The sequence below is a fragment of the Acanthisitta chloris genome, unplaced genomic scaffold (genome assembly GCF_000695815.1).
Source record: "Acanthisitta chloris isolate BGI_N310 unplaced genomic scaffold, ASM69581v1 scaffold13981, whole genome shotgun sequence".
Taxonomy (NCBI): domain Eukaryota; kingdom Metazoa; phylum Chordata; class Aves; order Passeriformes; family Acanthisittidae; genus Acanthisitta; species Acanthisitta chloris.
The window spans coordinates 1,406-20,910 of record NW_008654456.1 but is presented as its reverse complement, the minus strand read 5'-3'; the positions used below and the strand labels follow the sequence as shown (position 1 = coordinate 20,910).

Genomic DNA, 19,505 nt, shown 5'->3' with positions numbered 1-19,505 from the left:
GAAGTATTAATTTGACAACAAACTTTGTAAAGAGCAATATTTTCTAAGTGCTATCAAGCACAGAAAGTGAGCAGAAACAATACAGAACAATGCTACTTGTCTCTGAAGACACTTATGAAAGAACTTTACAAAATACTCCGTGTTTGCCACCTCTGCTTCTTGTAAAGCCACATCCTTGTGATGAGCTCAGTAAGAAAATTCTAAGACATCAAGTATTTCTTATAGTACAGAAAAATAAGAAAGAATGTTTGAATACAATTTCATTACATACAATTCAAACACCAGCTCCAAAAGCAGGACAGAAAGATGAGGAGCTTAACTTTAAGGGAACAAAAGAATTTGCTTTTGACAAATTTTCTTCATCCACATGAGGATGGATGCAAATATTATAGGACACAGGATCAGGAAGTGCAGAGCAACGTATTACCTCATCCCATTTTTTCCAACTAGTGATTTCTGTTCACAGTGGGGTATAACTCCATTTTCCTGTCCTGCTTTAATGAAGTTCAATGAATCTTTTCTTGTACAAGAGAAAGGGCAGTGTCCTACTGAATAAAGAAAGGTGGTTCCCTCCCTCCCTCACACACACACAGAAAATGTTTTTCTGTTGAGATACCTCTTTCCTTTGGCATGCAGGAAAACTAATTTTGAAGTTGACCATTTCAAGCACCACAGCTTGTCATTAATTTCTATACTAAAACATTTATTGAGAACTTCAACATATTTTTCAGCTTGAAACTTTCTTTAATGTAAATCCCCATTTTGCCTTTCCCCTCTCCCAGCTCCTCAAACATGACCACTGTCACCCCCACAAGAAAAAGGGGAAAGAAAATCCAGCTATTCAATCAATTTCCTGAGCTGGCAGTAAAAATGGTTAATCCATAAGGTTATCCAATGCATCCTCAGAACTGGAGCAATGAGATGAGTTTGCAATCATCCACTAGGTGGGGCGTTCCCCAAGCAAATCTGCTTCTACTGATGGCACTGTTAAGGGAGAAAATTTCACTCTGGGAAAGGAGAGCAAGATGGTAAATGCAATAAATAAAGCAAATTCATAAATATGAAACATCTAATTCTCACTAGAAGGGACTGCTCTCAATGAAAACAATCTTGCAAGCAAGCTAAGGATTTTTCAGTACGCTGTAAGGAGAGTAACAAATACAAAAGGGCAGCAAACAATTGTTTTTCTTCTGGAAGACAAGTAAAAACTGGTACTGTATTGGCAGTTAGGAATTTTATTCAATAATTCAGAGCATTTTTGTCCTTAATTTCTGAAATAAACCTAATGCTAACCTACCTGTTTTAAATCTAGGCAAGGAGAATAACTTTTTGAATTGTAGGAATTTTGCACTACAGGATAATTAGTAGCTGATAAATAGCATTTCCAGAAAGATCCAAAAGAACAAACTAACAAGCCCAAATCAACCTCTTCACAATTCCTAAAGACGTTCCTGAGTTAAAGACTGTCACTTGTTACAAAAATACATAGACTGTGCCAGCAATACTGTGCTACAGTATCAGCTTCCAAAAGGATAGGGGGAAAGGGAGGAAGTCACATTAGGAAACCAGATGTCCAGATTTGGTCTTACAGAGTACATACACTCTTAGCCCAAGTTAGCAAACATAAGAACTGTAGGTAAATAATTATTGTATGGATCATTGGGAAGACCATGATGTGAATAATGTGCCCTGTAAAAATGACAATGGCAACACAAAGAAAAGATGTTTGAAAAGACTCACAAGTATGAGCTGAGATCCTGCAAGCTCCTTTCAGTAACATGCTAAGGGAGATAATGTATTTCACAGAAAAATGTGAAGGTCATCATCATACCAGTAGCTTCAAATGAAAATAACTTCTAATACTAGAGTGGTTTCCAAAATACAAAGGCATAACAAGACACAAAAGTAAAAGATAAAAAATACCTCCCCCCAAAACTAAACCCCAGAAAGCTCCAAGCTGACACACCAAGTGTGACAGAGACACTGTTTTATTAGTGCCTGACAGTACTAAAGAACTAAACTTCCATAGGAGCTCATATTTGCAGAGAAATACTATGGAAAAAAGTCGACAAAAGAGCTTTTGACTAGCAACTGCATAAGCATTTAGCATATTGCAATTATGAATAATGTCCATTTACTTTCTGTATTGGGATTTCACCAAGGTCAGAAATGCAGGTCTTCTGAAGAACCAACAAAGACAGACCATAATATAAAGAAAGCTTCCTGTAAAATACTTCTGACTAAATAACAAGCTATGGGAATTGAGCAAGACAACTCTTGGTTTTGCCATCCACACTTGACCCTTATTTTACCTTGTATTTTTTCCCTTTTTTTTTTGTGGAGATTGCACAGATATAGACGCTTCCACCCTCTCACAATTCAAAGCATTTAAAGGTTCTGTAAAGCTTCAGTGTGATTATAAAACTCAAAGGAGTTTCTTTTTATAAGAAAATTCAAGGTAATGGTTGAGAAAATTACTACTGGGAAAAAACATTTAATATTTACCTATGTCATTTTTGCTATGTACTCACTCTAAAATGCACTATTTTTATGCAAAAGAAAGTCAGACAGTAATATTCTTCAGCAAGAAAATGAAAGGGAAATAGGCCTATTATTTTTAATACTTTCCTTCATTACAAAGGGACTAAATGCCTTTTTGCATAAATGTAATTACTGGAAGGTACGGTATTAAATATTAGCTTTTTATTCATTTGGCACTCTGGATGTGTAGATAATTAGTCTGCAGAATGTGCTAAAAGCACTAAACCACTATAGACTACTCACAAATCATACACTCCAGCTTGAACTGGTAGCAAATGCTGGAAGAACATTTCCTACAGAAGCTGTAAGTGCAGACTGTCCCTTCTAACTACAGTTGCTACTTAACCTTGACTGAAAAAATTATTCCCCAAAAGAACTCAGAAAAAATGGGGACCAAAATGTATCTATAGGTCATAATTTCTCACAGCTGAAATTCGCAGATATTTCAACTCTCAAATTGCCTTTTAATTTACCTAACAAGTGAAAACTTTCAAGTTGTAATGTTGTTAGGCAAACATCAGGTCACCAGTTTATATCACAAAATACAAGCAAAGCTTCATACATGCATTCATCTAAAAAACAATACAACATGAGGAGAAATGAACCAAGCAAAATCTAAACACTTGGACAGAGCATGCATCACACATACTACGGCTGAGTGTTATCTAGTCCCAACATTTTACGATGTTTTGGTTTCTTGTGACTTCTATTTATATCATTCAGTTTGAACTGATGAACACTACCTAGTACATCAACCTAATCTCAGATTTATAGTTGCAGGCTTTTTCCCTGTAATGGCTCATGACAACTGTTTAATCACCATGAATTTGCCTAAGCTTTATCCACAAACAACCCTTTCGCATCTATGTTTTGCGGCAAGAATTTCCACAGCTTACTGCATAACAATGTAGTATTTCCTCATCGAGTCCACTCAGGTACATCTTACTGTTGCCACCTACTTCTTCGTTTATGAGGACTGACAAATACTCGCTCCACGGCTGCTGCAACAAACTACTTCACAGACTTCTAGCAGAGCTTCTCCCTCAGAACATTCTTTTCCAGCCTAAACAGTACTATTTGAAGTAATTGCTTCTTTTATGAATGCTGTTTCACCACATGGTCCTGGAAATTTATTTTACTGCTAATTTTGGCAGGTTGGTCACTAGTCTATTCTGACACTCTTATTTGAGCCAAATCTTTGACAACTCCCCATAGAGAAGAGTTGCACTCTATGAATGTACTGAAGGTCCTACAAGATTAAAATGTGTTCAAAGAAATTGATCAGTTTTTCACCTATGGTTTTCTTTGAAAAACTCGTTTGTATCTTGTTCATCTGCAAACATTTCAGACTTCGGGCAAAATCTCTGTGTTTCGATAGATTAGAAAAAAAAATCAGTTTCTTAGTCTTTTGTATGCTTTTTGCACACTTTTTGACAAACATTTTTTAAGGTTGTTGTGGGTTTGGTTCTTTAGGTACTCTTTGACAGGAGATATATTGTTTAAAAAAAATGAATCTTACAATATATTTCAGCAGTCTCTGTGCTACCTGCAAACACTTTAAAGAGCCATATGTTTCCATATACTATGGTGACAGTTGTCCATAGACTAACTTGCCAGTATCTATAGCAGTAACTGATTTGAAAAGCAATATGGCAAATTCAGAGAGGGGGAAAAATAGTCAGAATACAAATTTTTCTACTGAACCTCAATACAGTTTCAAGAAGCTGCTACCTTAACTACTCTAGTGAAGACTGAGATATCTTAAGCTACAGACAACTACCTTTGTAAACATTAATTTCACTTTAGGAAGTCACGCGAAGATGAACATACACAGACGCTTGACCAAATTTAAACCATGCCATGTGCATGAAATTATTCATGTGTTTGCAGAGTGAGGACACATCTCACTTTCAGGCTCCCTTAATGACAGAGATCAGGATCCCAACACAGATGCATAGCACACCAATTGCCTCCTCTCCTGCATTACTGCAGAAGTATAATTATGACAGGTAAGGAAGAACATTGCAATAATGCTGCTAAAGACCTCAGATGATGTTAGGTAACAGAAGTTTAACTTTAAAGCTTCTTGAACAATGCTATTATTTTAAAACTCCCTTTGAAACAGAGTTTCATGTGTCACAGCTCTCCTTATGATTTAGCAGTCATTAACTTCCTTACTTTTAAGTTACCTGCCATAGGTAATTCACTTATCACTTAATTAAACTAACACAATTTAGTCCCTGTGGGCATAGAAACAAGGAAACCTGGGAAACAGTTTTATGCATGCTGAGCAGACTCGCTCAGTTTTCTCTCGATCATGTAAGATTTTTTTCAAGCTATAACAAATACGATGTTATTCATAGTTACTGAAGTTATTTATTATAAAACCTAAATTCTTTTTATCTTAAACCTAAGAGATGGTGCCTGCTGGTAAGTCTGTCAGTCTGAGTAATGCATTCACACCATTCTGTACTGAGTGATGCTTATTACACATTTTGGAGCTAAAAACCTGAATTAAAACACTTCTGGTTAAAAACACTATGGGTCAATACACTAGAATAGCATCTCAGCTGTTTTACCATGACGTGAATCAATGATGGTAACCACTTAAGTCTTCTTTGAAGTAATAATCTACATAGATATTTTTCTATTTTTTTCCTGCAAGAAACATATGTAAGATGAACTGCAAATGTAAAAAGCTGGCCAAATGCTTCTGAACTTACCCACTGCATAGAAACTTGTTAAAGACAACATTTGAAACACCAATTTTCATAGAGCAGCTGCAGGTGAGAGAAACAGCCAATAAATAGGTAGCTCTAATTGTATACATCAGGAAAGTAACCAGAGGAAGGTAAGCTGGAGGAATTCTGGGGGACCCGAGGGCAGGGGCAGAGAGTTGGGGCTGGTTTCAGTTTGGTGGGTTTTTTTCAGTTTGCTTGTTTCATAGGGGAATGTTTTCTGCAGAAGTAAATCTTGCTCCTTCTCTACTCAAGTACAGAAGTCTTATTACAGCTGAGAGAATGGAAGAGAGGTTTGGTTGGATCTTTAGATTGGGTTTTTTGAGGGGGAAGGGAGGGTTAGCTTTGCTTTTTTTTTTAACTTGGTGAAAGGGGTCAAAAGTTTAAGAATCCTGGAGTATCTATATACTAAGATTTATAGAAAACCTGCTATGAGGTTATCTAAGAAAACCTAAGTCACACTGGATGCCTTTCCCAGGTGACACTATCCTCAACTTCAAAAACATGTTCTCAATTATTCCTCTAAGGTTTTTTTGAAATGCTTCAAATAAAGAGAATATGTAAGTGACAACCATTTTGTCACAATCCTGAAGGCTCTATTGACTAAATCTCAAGCAACCTAATAATTCTATGACCATCCAGTTCACAACAAAAACTTAACTAGTCTTCAGATTTTATCCAGAGATGAGGAGGCTGTCCAATCTGCCAATTACTTGTAAGTCAACAGGCTCCTGAACAGTAGTATTTATGAATGTTGTCACACACTGGTGAAATGGCTCTATTTTCAGTTCATGAAAATGGTAAAAATTAATTGACATTGTTCCAGGGAATATAAAGTCTTCAGATCCAGTGTACAACGATCATAGAACTTTTAGTGACCTGAATATCCATGTAAAACAGACATAAAATTAGCAAAAGAGAAATATATTGATATTAAGTAATGATAAGGAAGAATTTTGCTGGAGGTCTCCATGCTGCTTTTAAGAGTTCACACTTACATTTTTACAGTATTTTCAACCATTCTAAAGCATTAACTATGGAAATAAGTGGAGAGAGCCAGAGAAAACTAAGTACTGCCAGTAAAACCGGTATGGTGATGCGTCAACCAAAGAAATGAGCTTGAATGGGCAACACCACAAACTGACAGATAATTATATCAGGACTAAAGAAGACAACTTCATCCATAGCTGAGAAAGTATCAGTACTAAACAGAAGGAGCTTCTGTGGAAGAGCTGGAAACAAACAACTGATCCAAAACATTTGTATGTCTTTAACATTAAGGAGCCTAGAGTTTTATGACACTGTACAAGCATACCAGGAGAAAGCAATCTGTTCTCTTTTCCATAGTTTCATGTTCAAGATGGTGACTATCAGCAAATTTATTCAACACAGCTCCTCAGGCTTCTAAAAATGTAAACTTCAACTGCCACAGGAACCCACTGTTTTATGACATGAAGTCCTTTATTCACTCCCAATCCTTTGCTCACAAAACCAAAGTTCTCAAAGATGATAATTTAAAAATGCTTTTGTACATCTAGGGATAATCTTTCCCAACTGTAGGAAAAATACCTAACTTGGCTTTATTAAGGCCTTCTTACAGAAATCTTATCATCAAGTGAAGAAGATACCTAAAATTTTACATATTTTCATTGACCAGGTTACCTGTACAGTAATTTCTCTTCTGAGGATATGTTTCTGCCTAGGAGACAGACTATTTCCAATGAAAGTATGTCAGTCTGAAAAGTTGTTTCAGATTTAGAGGCAAAACTGTAAAAATACTGGCAATATGTTCAAAGAGCCTGCTAGAAAACACCAGTATGACAACTTTGCAACCACAACTTCAGAACTAAACAGCAAGTTTTTGAAGTAATCAAATTATAAACTTTGATAAAGTATATAACTTTAAGGCATTAAAAGAAAAAAAACAAACAAAAAAAGACTGCTGTAAAAATACCATTAACCCCATTCTTCCTTTTGTTAACTGTGTTAACTTTGTGTAAAGCAACTAAAGGGTGCTATTTGTGCAGCACTAAGTTCCTGAACAAAACCTCGATGGGACGATGACATACAAGCAATAGCAGGAGGATTCCATTTCCTCTTCTATAGCACAATGAAGGCATAGGTAACCAAATTAAAGTAATTTATTTTTGTCACTGAAGAAAAAGACAGCTTTAAATAACACTCAGAAGATAGAACGGTTTAGACTACAGGAGGAGATCAGTTACTATTTGCAGATGACAAGCCTTGCTGCTGTTAGACAGCATTAGTCTCAAGGGGAGGCTACATGAAGCTAAGGCAAAGATAACTCAAGAGAAAATGTACCACGTTTCAAAAGGCTTGCTTCCCCCATCAGATAAACACAAAACCAAAAACCCCTGTAGGAGAACACATAAAAAGTTTTCTTTTTCCTCCTACATTGAGAACTAGAGAAAGAACAGAACTGTAGAGATTATCTGACAACATTCAAAGCTACTGCTTTCAAAGACCATGAAAGTCACAAAGACAAGACCTCCTTCATACCGTCTGCTATTTTGATTTGGGAGAAAGATGAAGTCTTTCATATGTAGAGAAGGACCAACAGCTGAGACCTGAGCACTAGGTTAGTAATGATCAGCTATTGAGATGTATTTCAGCGTCAAACTGTCAGCTCAGTTTTCTTCAGTAGGACTGATATATATATATAAAAATGTATAGACATACATATATAAATGTACCCTGAACCTTTTTTCATCTGTTCCATAGAACTGTATGTTTCATTCAGCACTTCAACCCATGCATTTATATCCACATAAAATATTTGTATGTATATGGTATATATCAATCCAATTGCCTTGCCACATTTCCTAAGAACAAGCTGTATGAATCTAGTTTTCAAAAACAATATAATCCATTTTAGCTTGTCTTTTTTATTTGTACTAGTTATACCACTTTGTGTAGAATTGTTGATTTTTAACATTGTTCAAACACTTGGACTTTTTTTTATATACTCTAAACCAGCTATGACCCACTGAGACCTGTGAGTTCACAGCCATGACATCCTAGCAAAAGGCAGCACTCAGACTCTTCTGGTTCCAATTCTCTCCCAGGGGAGAGATCAGCATAACCCACTCCTGTCCTGATAGGTAAATGTAAGAGTAAGTTCCAGATGAGAAATCAGAGAAGTGCAAACTTCATTTTCTTCCCATTCTCTGTCCTCTTACTTCCTCCTCGTCTTAAAGGTAGTATTTAACTCTGTATGACTTTTTAAATTTTTATGTCTGAAAGGTTTTAATCCTGCTGCACACTGAGACTTCTGAACTACTCCATTTTATCACCTCTAAATAATGGACTGAGTCATTAACAGAAGCATTATCCAGTCTCCTTTTGAGAAAAAAGAAAAGACAAGACTGAAAATTCACTGATTTCTGTTCCAGAGGTTCACCAGAACAAGCAAAACTGAATAGCCATATTATTAAAAAACTATAAATGCAAGTTCACACATGGCAGACACTGGTCCTTCATCTCACTGCAAGTTCATATCTTAGAAATGTGGAGTTCCACATCAATGAACCTCTGTGTCAGACTCAATGGCAGTTTTGTGGTGCAGACAAATAGCTATTTGAAACTGGTTTGAGACAGCCAATGTTTTTAACCTGAGGCGATTCTGTATTGTAGTGATAGGAGTAAGGCAATTAATGAGCTCACCAATGTTTAACTATTTCTGTTGAGCCTCCCATTGGTCACATTTCACAAGTCTGTAGTGTCCAGGGCAAGAAAATGAAATAGGAACTGTTTTCATTAGGAAAAAGGATAAGCATTTCCTATTTAGAGGAGAGAATCAGGGCAAATTTTAAAAGAAGCCTCAACACATTTTTGCATCTCAGTCCCTTGTTTTTCTTGCTGCTCTTTACAGTAGCACCTGAGTAAAACATTACAAAATCAGAGGCTAGTCTTTATACCTAAGTTGCTTCTAACTGACTTCTAGTTCAAGATTCAATGCGAACAAATAAGCAGTCAAAACTTGCTACAGCAAATTTAGACACAACTTCCAGCTTAGAGGAAAAGCAGAAAGTGAGATCTTGCCATCAATGCAGGCAAGTGACAGCTTCAGTCATCTGAAAGCTATGACTGAGCACAGCCACATCACATCATTTGCATCTGCATTAAGAATAAAAGTGAACATGATAATAAGTGTACTGTACAGAAATTCACCTTTTTTTGAGTTACAGTATGGATCATAACTCTAAAGTTTATCTCCTGTTCCCTCTCTCTTTGCAGCACTAATTCTTAACAGTGCAGTTACTAGGGTATGATAGTAATAGAAGCCTGTAAGGAGACAGAAAAGTTAGAGGAAAAAAAAATAACACACGAACAGACACCCAGGATATTCTTTGTTTTAGTTCAGTGCTGTCCTAGAGACCAACAGAACCTGTTTGGCTGCCTTGACCGTGCACTGCAACAACATTTACACCAGGAAGACGAGGACATAACAGAATTGCCCTATTAAATGCCACTCCAACCACTTAGTTAGCAACACATTGATTTATGGTCTCTTGAGACCCTCAGAAACTGCAATCCTTCCTCCAGCCTTACAGGCTGGAACTGTGGCAGCACTAAAGTCACCAGCTGGAAAGTTCACCAACACTTCACTGTCAGCACCAAAAGCCCCTTTCACCGCTACTTCCTTCTTAACCATGTTTCTCTAAGAAGTCTATTCTATACCTGACACTGAAGCTGACAACTCCCTGAAAGGTTAGTTTTCACCTTCCTACTCTCAACAGTAATTGAAGTTTGTGTTATTATTCCCATTTTACAAATGGAGAGCAGGTCAGGAGACATGGCACAAGTCTAACATGAAGTACATGAAATCAATTACTTTTCAGTCCTGTGCACTGCCACTTGGACAAAGCTTTAGACCTCTTGCTATTTGAAATTCCAACTAGAAACTGAAATTTTTTAATAGTGTTGTTTCAGATACCAGGACAGTAATGCGTTTCAGTTTGCTTCCTGTATCTATTACCCTTGTGTGCCTGTGAGTGCCAGCTAAGTTTAGTAACTAATTAGGCTGGAGTCACAATTCCATTAGAGGTCTGGATCAGTAATTCACCAAGCAGGAAACAAAACATCTCTTGTTGAAATAACTGTGGCTTTAATAGAAGGATTTTAAAATTTTTTTCCAAAAAACGTTTAAAGAGGAAGAAGTCAACCAGTAGCCATACAAACCTCATTGTCTGCTTCCATTTTAGCAGCCACAAAAATGGGTCACGCTCAAATCAAGCGAAACCTTTGGCTGACACAACTATTTCACATCAGCTGAGCTCTGACACTAGATTAACAGCTATCAAAAATCATCCTGAATATAATCAGTAGTTCCGTAACTAGTGGTTTTTCTTTTCATTGAAATTAGACAATACAAACACTATTTTCCATTGTTCTAAACAAAGCATACCAACCAGCTGCAGAAACACTCCAACAAAGAGCAACCAACTAAGGTCATTATCAAGGAAGGTGCAAGCATTAAGACAAAAGACCTGACACTCCTGTAAACAGGCAGCTTACTGTAACAGTACAAAGAATCTCATAATACTGAGACAGCACAAGGGTCCAGGGACGACTCAGATAGATCGATATAAACCAGTGCTATTCTGCAATTGCATAGCAGAAGGTTACAACAGAGGTGAGGGGATAGACAAAAGTATCAATATCTCTGGAAAAGAGAAGAACTCGAAGTATTAACATCAAGAAGGAAACAGCCAGCTTGGAAAGATTACAATATTCTAAACCCCTTGTAACAAGTACATAAGGATTAACCTGCCGTAGGTCTTGAAAACTGCAAAAGCAAGCACAGATCAGCATGGAATCCTTGGCAAAATTTGGCCTGGTATTAAAGTACTTAAAAATTCAACCAAACTCTACAAACTGAACGAGGTAAAGCTTTGAAAGTTCCACAAATAGTCTGAATCCCACAGCTGTCGGACAAAATTCACACGAATCCCAGAGTAAAACAATACATCTCTGCCTCAGTGCAGAGAAAAGCCCTAGCTTTTCAGTCTTGTGCACTGCTCTCCCTGCTTTGCAAGGCTAGATAAAGAAATAATAGCAATGTACAGAATTCAGTGCACCCAGCCCTTACCCCACTTCACAACAGACAATTGACTTCCTTCCACACAAATGAGTACCTTCATGTATCTTCACTGACCTTTGCAAAAGGAGTAAAAGGGCTAATGTTCAGAGCCACTCCTGACTCAAACAGTTTTCACTGACTGTTTGTGCTGTGCTTAGTATTGGCATTCACTGGGGCTTAACAGGCTTGTACGTACTGCTGAAAGCGAAGAGTTAAATAATAAATCTGTACACAGATGAATTTTATCCAAGAGGGATACAATGGCCTTGTATACCAGACAGAACAAAAATTTCAGGTCACTTAGTAGCCCCACAGGCTTCCCAAATCCCTATTTCACCTTGTTCCATATCCTTGGTCTTTGAACCTCTTTCATACATTTGCTACATGTATGCAAGTTCGGCAACTCCAAGAGCAGGGGGGAAAAAGGGTTTGGGAAAATAAAAGTTTGCCAAAGGACCAAATAATTTCACAAATCTTATCAGTGTTTCTGTGTCAAGTCTTGGAAGCTTAAGGGATGGAGAACATATTTATGTAAAATCTTAAGTCCAGCTTCAGAAGCACAACAAGAAGAAAGAAACAAAAAATAGTTACCTTTGGGTCTTGTTTTCCTCAACCACATCTGAATATAAAGGCTCCTACAGTTGCCAAGTTTACATGCAATACAGGCAACCTTTTCACCACCCCTGAGTTGCACTGGCTCCCTGTCCACAAACTAAGACTGAACAAACAAACCAGAAGGGGCTGGGGCAGGGTGGGGGGGAGGGTAGTGAACACAAAAATCACTAGAGCTCTGCTGGCCTATATATAAATACGTTAACAAAGCATAGAAACAAGAAGTGTTGCATCTCTAACCTTCAAAGATTGTACTACTTCATATTTTGCTACCCTTCCTGCTTCACCATTCTCATTTCACATGTAGTACTACACAGTTCCAAGATTCATTTATCCTCTCTCCCCCACCCCCAAGAAAACACAGAACTATAAGCACAACTATGAAGGCTATAACTGTGAAAAGTAAAAGATATTTGTATTGAATGATAAAGAATCAGATTTTTTATATACCTTGAATAGAACGTGTTGCTAATTAAAGCATTTGAATTATCTAAGAACACATGCCAGAAATAATAGAGTATTAAGAAAAAGGATATTAAGCAAGCAATCACTCCTGCTGCATGCAATGAGATGGTTGACTTGGGAGGCTAATGAATTAGTATAAACAATTTAAATCTGATTTGATTTAACAATGTAGAGCATTTGTGCATTGCAAAGCAACATATAGTAATTTGTTTCTTCATTAAATCAAAGATAAAATTGCTGATTACCCTTTCCTGAATTATTTTACTGAAGAAGATGGCAAATTATACATTTAGTTATAAATGTTCATGGCTAGTCCCCAGACAAGCAAATGTAACCAGTGAAGGATACCAGTGAACATAATACAGACCAGCTGTGGTTTATGGCAACACATTATTCAGCCAAAATAGATTCTCACATTTTAACAGTTAGTGAACAAATGTTTATAGAGAAAATTAATATAGCATTTTAAGTTTACTTCTTATTTCCACAAAACATATCTAAACAGCACCATTTACTATCCACATTCTTTAAAATATTTAAAATTACATGTTGAGAATGCTGAGCACTTGAAACTGCCAGAAGTACTAAAACTATTAAACCCCTCTCTATTTTACAGATAAATTTATGAACTTGCCTCAAAAGTGTTACCGGTGATATCAAATTCTGGTGGAACAAAGGCACCCTCAGGATCATCTTTCAAAGCAAAGGGAAACATGGCAGATTAGAAATTATAGTCTTACTTGTTTAAAAGAAACACAACAATTTGATGATACAAAATTACAAATAATACAAATTTAATGATGCACTCATATCTGACACAAAAGAAATTGTACATAGTAGTATTTTGGTTCACTCCTATCTGTACCAAGTACTTGTTATCCATGTTTCTAGTACTGTAAGTAAAATAAAGTGCTGTTTTCAAACTTTCTGCAAGAAGACACCAGTTTTCCTACTTAGAAACAAAACAGATTAAACATCCACCAAGAAACATATTCACCATGTCTAACCACTTCTTGTCTTCAGACATTTATGTTCGGACCAAGTTATCACCTAAGCTGGTATGGCTCACCTGTAGCCTACAGGTTTGACTTGATTAACAGGACACTTCCAGTCACTATTTTCCATTGCAGACTTGGGTGATAAGGGTTCAAGCAACAAAGCCAATCTGAACAGCTAATTGCTTCTTCATCTACAGGCTAGCTTAGAACTTTGACCTTTCTGTTTAGTTTGGTTTACTTACGATGAACGAGTTGAGGAAGCAAATTCCCCACGTGTGCTGCTTAACAGAGAAGGAAGCTACTGCAACAGCCACTTCTGAGTGAAGAGGTGGAAGGAAGAAAAGAACATCTTAAGAGAGACTGATGTTGCTGCTGCATCCAAGCAAGTATGTAGTATCACACAGTACCAATGTCACAGGAACCCAGTAAAGAACACCAAGGAATTAAACAAAGTGTATGACTAAAAACATGCTGTTCACATACATATTCAACTCACCTAGACTATCCTTGTGAGAAACTAATGATGATTGAGATAATTTAAAAGCAAAGACTATTTTCTTTCTCAATAAGAATTAAAAAATGGCATGCTCAGAGGCACTGGTAGCACAGTCACCATAGCTTTAGTTTTCACAGAACTTGTGTCTGTATTTCAGAAGTAAATGCAAAGGTCTTTTATTGTGAAGACATTAGCAATGTATGGACCAATGATACTAGCTAGATTACTAGAGGATTGTTTGTACATATTCATATATTGCAGCTACCTGGCAGGACTGACTATCCAGATGCCACTAACTGATTTAGAGCTCCTTATGATATTCCTGATTCTACTTTCCCACTGAAAAAGAGGGTTACACAGCTAATTTTGCATTCCTAACCTCCCCAGAACATTTTTTCCTGATATTTGGGGGGGACCGAAGGGGAAATGAACCAATGGACAGATGTTTTGCTCCCCCTTCTCCCTCATCCCCAGACTACTGCTCCTTCTTTTCATCTCCTCACTACCTCTTCCATTCCTTTCACTAGAACACTTTAAAGGATGTACAAGTATGTAACTTTTAGCGCTGGTAAGGCTTACTGTATTCTTTTAATATAATGTTTGCAATGGAAATTTATTTGCTCTGAAGAGACAAAAAGATACCAGACCCCTCAGCAGAACATCCTCGAGCACCACAGAACCTGCAGTAAGCAGAACTTGCTGCTAAAACAGGGACAACAGGCTGTTCATTTGCCCGCACTGGCAAGCAAATCCAGGTTTAATTTTCTTCTGGAAGAATAAATCCATAGATAAGAACTACAGGGAAGCAAAAAGGACAACCTCCCTATGTAACAAACTGTATTCTAAACAAATAGTAACAAGGCCTGACGGAAAGGGAAAGACAAAGAGCCAAAGACACAGTTGAGTGTCTGTGAGAGGAATAGAATATATACATAACGTTTTGCATTCCTAGGGAAAACACAACTTTCTTTAAAGAGAATTAATGAAAAGTCTCTTCCTTGGAGACTAACACAACTTCAGGGAACTAAATCATTGTATATTTGCTTTGCACAGGAATTTGTTATCCCACATTTTAAGCACTTGAATACAGCAAATTCCTGGATCAATTGTTTGCCAGCTATTCAATTAGACTAAAACATTTAAGAAGAAATTGATTTTTTTTCCTTTCCCAGCTGCAAGCAAAGATCTTAGCTGAGGAGCATTTTTCATCCACTAGATTTATTCTCTTCAACAAGTCTTTCATATACCCCTACTTTATACAGCTTCTTTTTCTTTTCTTTTTTTTTTTAATTCCAAGTTATGACAAGCTCCTTAAAATAAAGGAAATGATTCCACATTACCCTATTAACACAGAACTAAAAGTTGACTCCCATGTACCTGAGGAATTTAATAACAAATATCACAATAATTACAAAGATATATTTTCATAATTACATTTTATGATGTTACATGTTTATTTGAAATACCATCTTTAATTCTAAACAAGGCAACAAATATTCATTTGTTGCAGTTAGCTCATTTTTTTTCTAGTATGTTTTCTAACTACTGTGATCTAGATTTTGACTAAAAGAATAAACACTTTTTCTGACAGGTTTAAAAATAAAATAGGTTAAAGAAAACCCAATAAAACATTGAATAGTGTGTATAAAGACTAAAATGGCTCTCCTAGTAATAAGCTGACATAATTATAAAAGGACTATAGAATAAGAGCTGTTTGGGGTCTTTTTGTTGTTCCATAAAATCATTAAGAGGCTCAAGACTCTTCATCTTGAGATAATCATGTGAAAAGGGAACAGCAACAATAATATGCTTTTTTGTCTATGCTGAAACCATAATTTTTCTTGGCTAGACCTGTTCACCTGCTGCAATATCTGAAGATCTTATGTTCTACTACAAACTGTATTTTAACATATTAAAATTCATTTCTCAGTCCCCACACCTGCCAAAAAAATCATGCCTAAAAATCATGGCTAAAAAAAAATAATTTTTTATTCAATATAGTGCATTTAAAAAAAAAAACTAAAAAAGCCTTTAGTGAAGACAGTGCTTTCCTTTCTAAGAGTAAATCTGCACTAAAATTGCCCCATTCTTTATGGCCACAATCACCAAGATACAATGAATATCAGATTTCTCTAAAAATAGAACACATCTATGAAATCAGAAGATTGGGAAGAGACTAAGGACAGGTTGTATATAGGTAGAAACTTGTGTGAACAGATAAACAAATACATAATCTATAGTGTTTTAAATGGGTATAAATAAGATTTGTCACCTGGGTAAGTCTCAAAATAACTAGGAAGAATCTTCTAAGCAAACTCATAAGCACCTTTGTTCACCAATTACAAAACTGATCATGTAGTTCCACATGGACCTATACTCACCCATTCTTAAATAAGTTTTTATTTTATCTTTATTTTAATTGTAAGTCTTAAAAATGGAATGTAATGTTTTACTGCAGTTTCTGAGTTTCCATAGTTCTAAAACAAATGGCCTGGAAACACAAATACTTACCACTGAGCTGTTCCATGAAGCATACATTGCCATTGGTGTTAAAAGCCAAAGTGTCAGGAGTGATGCAAAGTGTCTGGAAGATTGTGGAATGGGCAATGCTCTTCAGCGAATGGCAACACTCCAGGCAAACTGCCCAAATATCTTGCTCAGTAAGACAGCTTTCCCGCAGTGACAAAATATCAGCAAGGGACACATTCTCCTGCCAAGATACAAATTAACAAATTACCCTGGATTTCATGACACTACTTTGTGTATCATAGATTACATTTGACACAATTGGCTATGAGGAATGTTTCCAGCAAGTTCTCAGACCTTCTAGGACACTGATTAACACCCCAAGATACACCAAGCACATGACTTTGCTCTTAACACTGAGAGTGTTTTAAGAACCACAGTTAACATGAACAAAGGTATCACAGGATGCTAACATAAAAAATTACTTCCTGTGGGAGATATGTAAGTTATATAAACACTGCAAAGTTAGGGAAACAGTTCACTTCAAGGTAAAAACAATGAGACTAAGTTAAACATTTTGTTTCACCCATGCCTTCCTTAAGCTCTCCCAGGTGCCTTTGGATAAACTACTTAAAAGTTCTCTTCACAGCACTTCTCCCTACCATCTGTGAACTGGGAAAAGGTACCCCCTAAATTTGCCTGGCTTAAGAATGATGCTGCTGTTAAGCAGTGTAGATCACTTAATAAACATTTAAAACCCAACAAGCCATAGGAAAAGTTATACTTGGACTTAAAGCCAAACACTTTGGTTGTCCTAAGCCTCTCCATGACACCCAGAGCTCTTAGTGATCAAAATAGCTCACGGACTTAGTTTCCAGGTTACTGTCCTAAACTGTAAGTCAACTTGCATTGACCCTCTATTATCACAGTAAGTCTATGAAGAGTTCAGTTCCAAAACAGTGTCTCTCTGATGTGGCTTTTCAGGTCAAGATGCTAAAAAAAAAAAAAAACTTGGCTCAAAGCAGTTAGACTTTATATGGACATTTTTTAGAATACAAAGCTAATACATTGCCCACAGCTACAGAAGTTTTTATCAGCTTTAAGGACTGACCAAAATAACCCAAACAAACAAAACAGCAACTCCATCTATAAAGAAAAATAAGGGAACAAAAAGAGAAGTATCTAGAGAAGTTACTTTGCATCAGATCTATAACCACTATCAATAACATGGTATTTTCTCATTTGTAAGTAAAGAATTAAGACTAGACTATGCTTTATAATGATATTAAATATACCCTGAATGGAACGTGCAGCTGCACATTACTTAAAATACAGAAAAAAGGTGCCATCAGCAAAAGAGAGTGTGAAGTAACTTACAGCTCAGAAAACTGTAGTGGTTTCAACTTTTAATCCCGTGGAAAATACAGTCATAACTTTATTTACATACTTCAGTACTGGAGAACATCAATGATATTTGGATTGCTATATACAGAAGGAGTTAACAGTCTGTTAACACGTCTTTCAGATAATTAAGCATTGAACTCCTAATATCTTTCAAACAAGGACCAAACCTTAGTCCACAAACATACTGTGCTTTTAGGCTAATGTATAATGCTTAATAAACAAGTATGAGGTAGGAAATAAAGCACACTCACTGTTATTTGGGAAACTTAACTTATCTTTTGAACACTCCATTTTTCCTCAGCCTAGAGATGAATTGATTTACTTATGGCAGCACTACTACAGTGCCTTCTAGCACTAATCATGGATCTTGGTCTCATTAAATTCAGTCCTACATAATCATGAACAGCAAAAGCCCTCACAGTTCAGGTACATGAGAGAAAAGATCTCGTTTTCTCTGTGCTGTGCTCAGCACAATATCTGTAATGCTGCCATCAGAGTTTGAAGGCCCATAAGGAGGTTTAGCACATCTCTATGGGGAACCTCTTAAAAGCATGAGAAGCAGCACAGAAGTTCCTCTATCTGCAAACATAAACATATGACAACGAGCAGGACCACAAACCATTAGGCTTTAAAGCTGGCCAAACTGATAGGCAAGATAAGGATGGGCTTGGAAAAAGAGACAAACTACTTATTCTAGGGCCAATGAAAAAATGATGAAAAAAAAGTTATATGATCAAAGGAATGAACCAGTAATTATTTTTAACTCTCCTAGAATCATCCATCTAGGTGACATGACAGAATTTGCCAAAACAGCAAAATAAAATAACGTTCCACTAAACAAGATGCAAAACTATGCTCAATTTAGAGATTATGTGCAAAAAACCCTGCAACCTTTCAAATAGCATCCATATCAAACTCCAGTCACAACAAGGATTGATAAAATTTCTCGAGTTAAGCTTTGAGGCTAAACTTCACAGCTGATAATTATCAGCACTGATATCTACAGTTCAAACCTCACAAACCATGGTTATTTGGGGGGTAAGCAAAAGGTGATGGTCTTGTGTCAGACAAGCTTATCTCCCTTCCAGGGGATGAGAAAGTTATGTAAGACAGAAAAAGCAAAAAAAAAAAAAAAAAAAAGGGAAAAAGGAAAAAAGAATAAAAGGCCTATGAATGTTCAGTAGCTTCCATCAACAATGGATGGCTAGGTGAAGGTAAAACAACAATTAAACCAAAACACCACCACCACCATATAGGAAGCCCTTCTACTTCCAATGCTCCAGGATGTTTACTTCACAGAAACCCTGTATTTCCCAGATGATCACACTATCTTGACCTTAGTTATCAAAGCTTCCAGCAGAGCAAGGTCTTTGTGGAGAACAAACCATTGTGAGCATTGAGTCATGCATTTGACTCATTTACATCCCTGAAGCCACACAAACCTGAAGTTTTCACTGTGGAAAACAATCCTTTTAAGATTGTAATACTGGAGGTTCTGGCAAGCTGAAGCTTCTGGTGAGTTACTACTTGAATTCTTTGGACTACTGAAAATTGGCTCACTTGAATTATAGGAAAGCTTGAGTGAGGTACATAACAGAAGTACTGATGCCTTTTCTCCTTTTGTCTCTTTCAGGGAAAGACACTTGTATAAGTGTCTGGTTTTAATACTGTTTAATAACTAT

At 36.6% G+C, this 19,505-nt stretch overlaps 1 protein-coding gene across 1 annotated transcript in view; it reads right to left on the bottom strand.

Annotated features, from left to right (window-relative positions):
* The window catches only part of KNDC1 (kinase non-catalytic C-lobe domain (KIND) containing 1), a gene marked incomplete at its 5' end in the record, with an annotated part of 51,750 nt that extends 35,087 nt beyond the window's left edge, over window positions 1–16,663 (bottom strand). The window contains 2 exons of the mRNA XM_009083532.1: window positions 13,094–13,152; window positions 16,465–16,663. Of these exons, the coding sequence (XP_009081780.1) occupies window positions 13,094–13,152; window positions 16,465–16,663 (258 nt within the window). The remainder of the gene's footprint in view (window positions 1–13,093; window positions 13,153–16,464) is intronic.
* Between the last annotated feature and the right edge of the window lie 2,842 nt (window positions 16,664–19,505).